The 7,333-nt window shown below is 46.3% G+C and overlaps 2 protein-coding genes across 2 annotated transcripts; one reads left to right on the top strand and one right to left on the bottom strand.

Moving 5' to 3' along the window:
* Positions 1-138: 138 nt before the first annotated feature.
* H2AZ1 (H2A.Z variant histone 1) lies at positions 139-1,910 on the bottom strand. Its single transcript, XM_014875283.1, has 4 exons — positions 1,785-1,910; positions 1,278-1,391; positions 698-827; positions 139-544 (listed from the first exon to the last, which is right to left on the bottom strand). Exons 1-4 carry the CDS (start codon positions 1,908-1,910, stop codon positions 483-485), a joined length of 432 nt encoding a protein of 143 aa, XP_014730769.1. The 3' UTR covers positions 139-482.
* A 202-nt stretch (positions 1,911-2,112) lies between these two features.
* On the top strand, positions 2,113-2,797 carry LOC148224019 (uncharacterized). The gene is made up of 2 exons (XM_088163897.1): positions 2,113-2,508; positions 2,662-2,797. The coding sequence occupies exon 1, from the start codon at positions 2,134-2,136 to the stop codon at positions 2,437-2,439; it is 306 nt and encodes a 101-aa protein (XP_088020023.1). The 5' UTR covers positions 2,113-2,133; the 3' UTR covers positions 2,440-2,508; positions 2,662-2,797.
* Positions 2,798-7,333: the final 4,536 nt, after the last annotated feature.

Here is a 7,333-nt window from a genome sequence, read left to right as displayed (position 1 = left end):
ATTAACTGCAGCATTCTCAGGCTTTATTTCAAGATGCCCCAAGCCCAGCAGGAAGAGTTATCAGTTACATGCTCTTGGAACAACTCCAAGAGCTGCAGAGTGGAGACTACATTTTCCAGTTAATGGAAGAGAGAAAAATCAGTCTTGACATAACATTTATTGAATATTTCCACTCTAGTAGATGAAAAGTCTATACAAAACCAAACATTCCCTTTACTTAAACCAATCTAGAAACAGTCAGCTGAATTGCAACCCACTACAAACACAATAGCTTCTTTGAAGCCATGGTAACAACTTAAATATGGTTAAGACTTCAATGCAGAAATTTGGTTTGTTAAAAAGCTCAAGGGAGCTTTAGCTTCTCAAAGTTAAAAAAAAAAAAAAAGGCAAAATTGTGTTTCACAGATACAGTCCACTGGATCACCAACACTGGACAAATTAAGTACTTCGAGTCCTGAGATAACAAGGAATCCTGGTATCCTTTAGACAGTCTTCTGTTGTCCTTTCTTGCCAATGAGGGACTTGTGGATATGCGGTATTACACCTAAGAAAGAACAACCAAGTTAAGAACATGCAGTTCCTCTTCAGCAATTTTCCTAAACTTTATACTTGAAATAAAATGACAACATTAAAGAACTTCAGGTCTGTGACAGTCCATGCCACTCAAGTACCCATAAACAGGAAGCGTTTGACATACCACCACCAGCAATTGTTGCCTTGATCAGAGAATCCAGCTCTTCATCTCCTCTAATGGCAAGCTGCAGGTGACGGGGAGTGATACGTTTCACCTTCAAGTCTTTGGATGCATTTCCCGCCAGCTCAAGGACCTGAGACGAGACCATTTTTCAACAGTTACACAATCAAGTGAGACCAACAGCTCATCATCAGCTGTTTGATTCTCTGTTCCAAAACACTTGTGACTGTTAGTGATGCCAAGACAGCAAACAACGTCTCTTTTGAAGGGGTTCCTCCTTTGGAGCTCTGCATTTACTTTTGCCAAGAACAAAATAAGTGTTCTACAGCAGGTATGTCATGCTCTAATGACCCACTTTAGAAGTTATTTCACACACTGCATTTTTCCTAAAAGTCACACTACAGGATTTGCATAAAATGCAGTGGAGTTGTATTTCATGGCCTTTTGCTGATGTAAACACTTAAAAGTGTCTCAATACACACAGAGTTCACAACCCAGTTCAAACTGTCAAATACAGTAGGTGCAGGCCATTATGCCTTTTGGGGGTTGACCAACTTGCTTGCACTGCTTACAGATATTTTACCTCAGCTGTCAGGTACTCCAGGATTGCAGCACTATACACAGCAGCTGTGGCTCCTACACGCCCATGGCTGGTTGTCCTAGACTTCAGATGCCTATGGATGCGGCCAACAGGGAACTGGAAAATAAGAAGTATGAACAGGCTGCGATGACAGAAAGCCTCTGCACAAAACTGCATCCTAGGCAGCAGAATGCCGGTGGCAGAAGCAAGGGCTGTATTTCCAAACTCGAGAATCCAGTTAAGATACTGCATGCCAAACTCACAACAGCAACTTTAATAATTCTCAGCACAAGCAGTAGCAAAGGCCACAAGGGGAACTACCTTCCTCCCTACACAGATATGCAAAGGTCTAAAACCGGTTGGGTGTGCTAATGTCTAGTTAACGATCTGTACATCATTCCACAGCAACAACAGCAAGGCTACCGTGTAAAGGATTCACACCGTACAAACAAAACAACAGATGGAAGGCCAGCCCAACTTTCACGCACCCACATCTCAGCCCCCGCTCACCTGCAATCCAGCCCGTTGGGAACGAGACACTGCTTTGGTCTTGGTCTTCCCAGAGTCCTTCCCAGCTTTCCCACCAGCCTGGCAATGCCAAGAGAAGTTCAGGAGCTGACGTCTCCCAGCGCGCATGCGCCACTCCCCAGCCCTCCCCCCCCACCCGCGCAGAGCGGCACGGGCGTGCGCGCCGCCCGCCGCACCCCGCGGCACAGGCCACTCCCCGCGCGCATGCGCGGCCACCGCTCCCCGTCCCGGGAGCGCCACCGCGCGTGCGAACACCCTCCCCCACCCCCCCCCAATCGCCTCCGCCCTCCCCCCAGTAAGCCCGCGCACGTTCCCCCCCACCATCAGCAGCATGGAGCAGCCCCGGCCCCAGCCACCACCGCGCCCACCCCCCGAGCGGCCCCCGCGGTTCCTCACCATAGCGAACCGGAGCACAGTGTCGCGCAGGAGAAGGCTGAAGCAGAGAGCGTCCCGCACACACCGAGCCCGAGGAGCAACGCCGATGTACCCCAACCCGCTGCGATTCAAACTGCGCCCACTCCCGCCTTCCCCCGGCCCTTTATATTCGCACCGCGCGGCCGCATCCGGGAACCCCGGCCTCGCCGCCAACCAATGGCCGCGGGCGGGGCGGCCGCTCTGCCACAGCGACAACCAATAGCGAGGCGGGGCGGGGCCGGCCGCGCGACGCGGGGAGCGGGAGAAGCCCTGCCCCCACTTAAGGAGACAGGTGGGGGTGAAAGTGGGGGTGGTCTCGGTCGTGTCCTCCGTGGTTTGGGGGCGGCGTTCGCCCCAAGGCGAAGGCGGCTTGTGCTGGGGATGGGGCTCTGTGGGGTCACTGGTGGGGGAGGCCCTGCCTAGAGTCATTCCACTGTTTTCCCAGGATTTTCCCAGGTCTCGCTCCGTCATCGAGCCTCGCCTGCGTAATACTCAGATGGCTCCAGAGCCGCCGCGCTGCCGGCCAAGCTTTCTTTCCACAATGGAGTTAACTGGCTTTGTGTGCAAAGCGCCTCAGCAGCAGCCTGAAGGAGTTTATGTCCCGGGTTTGGGATGAGGAGCTATTGCATTGCGTTGGCGCGGACACGAGGCTGCTCAGGGGCGTCGAATAAAGCTCGCATTAAGTCCTCAAGATTCCGGGGGTGGGGAAGTGCCAACAACTGTTCACCTGCACTGGTTTTTATTTTTTGTCTCTATCATAAGCAAGGGATGTGCCCATACCTCGGGCCATCCAGCCTCAGACCCCTTTGTGTCGCTGGATATTTCTTTTTGTCTTTGTGTCACAAGCTACAGTTAAAAGCAGTTTTTCGTTAATTCTGCTCCAAGTGTAACAATTAGTGCTGTGCAAATTTCCTCACCTTGGGCTCTTTGTTTTTTTGCGGTGCCATTTTCAGTAAATTACCATTTAACCTCAGAGCTTAGCTGAGGGCGTTCTTGGTTAATCCAATTCTTTCAACTTCAAAAAGGTAACAATTCACTGTGCTCTTCCAGAACACTCTAAGTCTGTATTATCTGAGAGATGTGCTGTTCATCTGTGAGCATGCAATGAGCTCAGGGAGAAACCTTGGCCCTTAGATGGCTGAATAGCTCTTTAGAGGGAATACGATCAGGGCACTTTACCAAATTGATCAAAAAACCCACTTTGGTAGATGTACCTTCATATTGAAAGGTCCTGAGCACAATGAATACTCTTACAGCTAGACTTTAATGAGAGGCAGAGCTGAGGGCATGAAGTTCTCATGAGGATTCTCTCCTTACCATAACTTTCCCCCTTTATTCAGGTCTACAGCAATCGAAGTACTTAGAGCTCTAGGACAGGAGGATGTGTCCTCATCGCTAGAGCTTCACTTAAAGGTCTTTTGAGCTGTTCACACGAGTAATAAAGATTTAAAACTTCGTGGCTCTTCTTCTCCAATGCAAATACTTGGTTCCCCTGGCTACAAAGGACCCTTTGCTTGAATCTCTACACAGCCTAAGGCCACATCATCAACGCCTTTAACACCCTGCTTTACTTCGGGCATCTAGTCCCAGCTGCTATCGCCTCAGGGTGGGGAGACCTATTTCCAGGCACATTCACAAACAGTCAGGACTGAATCGAGAGCAGACACTCCTACATGCAGGGATCTGGCAGTTTGTTTTTATGTAACTGTCTAGTGCTTCTGTCTATTTGAAGCATCAGTTGTTTATACTCTCCTTCAGCAAGAAAGAAGATAAAAGGGTTTGAAGGATTTTGGGTTTTTTTTAAAAAGTTTAAAAACAAACCTCAAGATTTTACAAAAGCCTGCAGAACTTAAAATTTTGTTCAATATGCTGTTTAAAAACTATTTCCGTTCGAAATCAAGGATCCATGTGCCCTTTACCTTGCAGTAAAAGAGAACCAAATTGTAGGCCATAATACCTCTGTGGAACACCATTCAAGAGGTAGGAAGGGAAAAAAATTTTTTTTCTTTGGTTTCTGTCCACAGAAGTGCTAGAAAGAGGAACAAGAAGGCCTCCTATTAGATGGAGAAAATCCCTGCCACAGACATTCCCTGGTTCACACGTGAACTTTCCACACAGCTCACTTTGGCTGCACACTTTCAGCTGCTCAGAGCTCCTTACAGCTAGGATTACCAGGCAAGGCAGCCTAACACCAAAGCACCAAAGGCTAAGATAAAGCAAGGATGTATACTTACCATACAGGTCAGTTTAGGGACGTGTCAGGTAAGAAACCAGACTGACATGAAACCAGCCTCAGATCACCTTATGCCAGCTAACAAGCTGCTCTCACAAGCACAACCTGAACTCCCCTCTCTGCTGTTTAAAGAGACAAATGGAAACAAACATATGTACACAGGAACAATCCCAGGCAACTGCAGGTCCAGTTGTGAGCACAAATAACCTCAATGCCACGTGCATAAAGGGAGTCAAAGGGAGCACTTACCACCTCCATCTTCCTAATGATATTTGTAATTATATTTGTATGGAAAGCCTCTGCCCAAGTGTCTTACCTTTGAAGGCCACAGTGGTGAAGGGCTTTGCATCATATACCCAGCCCTTGTGCCCCTGCTTTTTTTACTGTGAAGTTTTTCTGGTGCTTCTCATTAGAGATGCTGTGTGGGTGCTGTCTGTGCTGGGTAGGCTGTGCCTGAGCTGCTTTTGCTGTGCTCCATCACACAGGGCCCAGCATTGAGGCCACTGCTGCCTTGTCCTGGACCATGGAACTTCCTGCCTGCCCCGGGTAGATGGATGGCTTTGCTCGTGTCCTGCCTGAGCCAGCTTGGGGCAGGTCATTGCTGAGAGACCATAAGCCTTGCAGTGTGAACTGCTGGGTAAAGGTTGCCTCTGCATTGGAGACAGAGTTGTACCTGAAAGACATTCAACCACCTGGCTGTATTCTCAGAGCCTTAGGAGAATTGGGGTGTAGTGTTGCTTTCTTTTCTGCTCTTCCTACTACTTGGTATCATTTCCTTAGAAAAAAAGCACTTATTTTCAATTGCCTCAAAAATATAAACAGATTCTCTAAAGCAGGTACTACTTCTCACTCCTCTCTAAGTACTAGGTTGTGAACATATTACTTGGACTTTCTCAAATTCATTTTTTGCAGGATCTTAGGTTCTGCAGAAATGGTGGGAATCATTCTTTAGTAGACTGATGAAGCATTCCCAGGAAGCTCTTTGTACCACAGCCTTCAAAACTTTACAGTTTCTGGATCCTGCATAAGCTTAAGATACATGTCAAAGTGCTCAGCTCTGCCATGGTATTCCCAGGATACACATCTGGATATCTGTGCAACTTCAACAACGAGGTAGCAGAAAGCATTTAAGCATTTAAGGAATTAATTTTTTTTAGATGACAGCTAAGCAGTTCAGTTTTTAGTACCCAGATTTTAGTCAGAGCTTTTAGTATGCCAAACTTTGAACTAACTCCCCTTAGGTGAGTAATATAGTTCATTCGGGGTTTTTTTAAGACAACATTTAAATTATTTAGGCTCTAGTTTTTGTAGTGAGATGAATTCCAGTATGACTTGTATTTGCCCCCAGGGCTCTTTCCCATCGCAGAGGGCTTCTCTTATGCCCTTTTCCAGGATCTCTATCAAATAACAGGATTCTGCTCAGCTGGGTCTCCCTGCTGGCTGCTGTATTTGGGTTCAGGAAAATCCCACCCTTTCTGGCTGCACTGTTGTATTGTTTGCAGTGATGAATGGATTCAATTGTTCAGCTTAACAGATATATCTATTAATCTGTTATCTCTAAACAGCTTCACACATTGTAGGAATGAGATATGGTGGGAGATATGTAGGGGAGGGATTACCATGGGCATGATGGCCTGCCGATGGGGTGATAGGTTATCTGTAGGTTGTATGTGATTCTCATCACTGCCATCCAGCTGGAAGAGGGAGTAACACTCAGGTGTCACAATCCTGTTTGCCCTTGACCAAGTCATACAGCCTTTGTAATCTCTCTTTTTGTAACTCTCAGTATTCCAAATTTAGGCATAAGGTGTCTGCCCCTCCCCTTTGTCATGGCATCTGTCAGAATATTTGCTTAAATTCTCACCTCCACTTTTCCAAAAAATGTGATTCCATATTTGAAATCCTCCATGGCAGAGGCACGGTCTGCAAGACATGTCAAAGGTCTTACTCTTCTCTCCTTCCCCAAAGTTGGGATGTCTCTTTGGTAAGATTTACATCTCTAGAACATACCTGGAAACACTTGTACTTGTATACGTTGTACTGTATATTTATATTTTGCACATCTGGTGAATCCATCACTGCCAATCTGAAAGAATCTACAATCTGTAGTTCCAATAAACTGCACTGTTTGTGAGTCTGTATTTGTGCAAGTTCTTCTGAACCCACCCAGACTTAGAGTGTCTCATTGGTAAGCTGCACTATTTGTGAATCTCTGATTGTGAATGGGACCCACTGTATTGGTGCCTCTGGGATCTTACTGAATGCAACTGAACTTACAGTGCTGAATTGGTTATAATAAAAAAATTAAACCTGGCTGCACCCAGCCCCTCTGAGGACCATCTGGAAAGCAGGAGGGTTTATTTTCTGATAAATTTCTATACCCGTAACAAAATACAAGTCTCTATAATAGTTCTGCAGATAACTCTTGCATACTGATTTCAGAAAGACTTGAACTACTCCTATATCTACACTGTTGTTCATGGTACACCTTTATATTTTCTATTAATAGTGTCATAATGACTAACCTGGATAAATTTTTATCTTGTTGTTTAGCCAGCTCTGAAAGGAAACTACAGCTAGGTAGGCAAGGTGAAATGAGAGTCTGTCAAATACAGTGACAGCCAGAACTCCTTAGCCTCATCCTTCCCATTGTCTTACACAGAAACTTATCCCTCAACACTCTCTTTCTGCTTTTTGCTTTGGTCCTCCCTCTTCCTCATATCTGAGCTCTGTTCAGTATAGTAATTGAAGCTACATTTACATGATATTTTGTGTTGGCTACAAAGTAATTTCCAAGCACCTCATCCAATTATGTTCAAGTTGAGGAGCTCTCAGGTGAATATAATTTGCCTTGTGATACCTATGTCCCGAGGACATTGTAATC

This window comes from Sturnus vulgaris, chromosome 4, assembly GCF_052056855.1.
Source record: "Sturnus vulgaris isolate bStuVul1 chromosome 4, bStuVul1.hap1, whole genome shotgun sequence".
Lineage (NCBI taxonomy): Eukaryota > Metazoa > Chordata > Aves > Passeriformes > Sturnidae > Sturnus > Sturnus vulgaris.
The sequence above is the reverse complement of the archived record's forward strand: the minus strand, read 5'-3'. Positions and strand labels throughout refer to the sequence as shown.

Coding starts and splice junctions, on each gene's coding strand:
- H2AZ1 (XM_014875283.1), bottom strand. CDS start 1,910: ATGCGCGCTGGGAGACGTCAGCTCCTGAACTTCTCTTGGCATTGCCAG. Junction 1,392..1,784: donor CCCAACGGGCTGGATTGCAG/GTGAGCGGGGGC, acceptor CTTATTTTCCAG/TTCCCTGTTGGCCGCATCCA. Junction 545..697: donor GGCAACAATTGCTGGTGGTG/GTATGTCAAACG, acceptor GTTCTTTCTTAG/GTGTAATACCGCATATCCAC.
- LOC148224019 (XM_088163897.1), top strand. CDS start 2,134: ATGGAGCAGCCCCGGCCCCAGCCACCACCGCGCCCACCCCCCGAGCGG.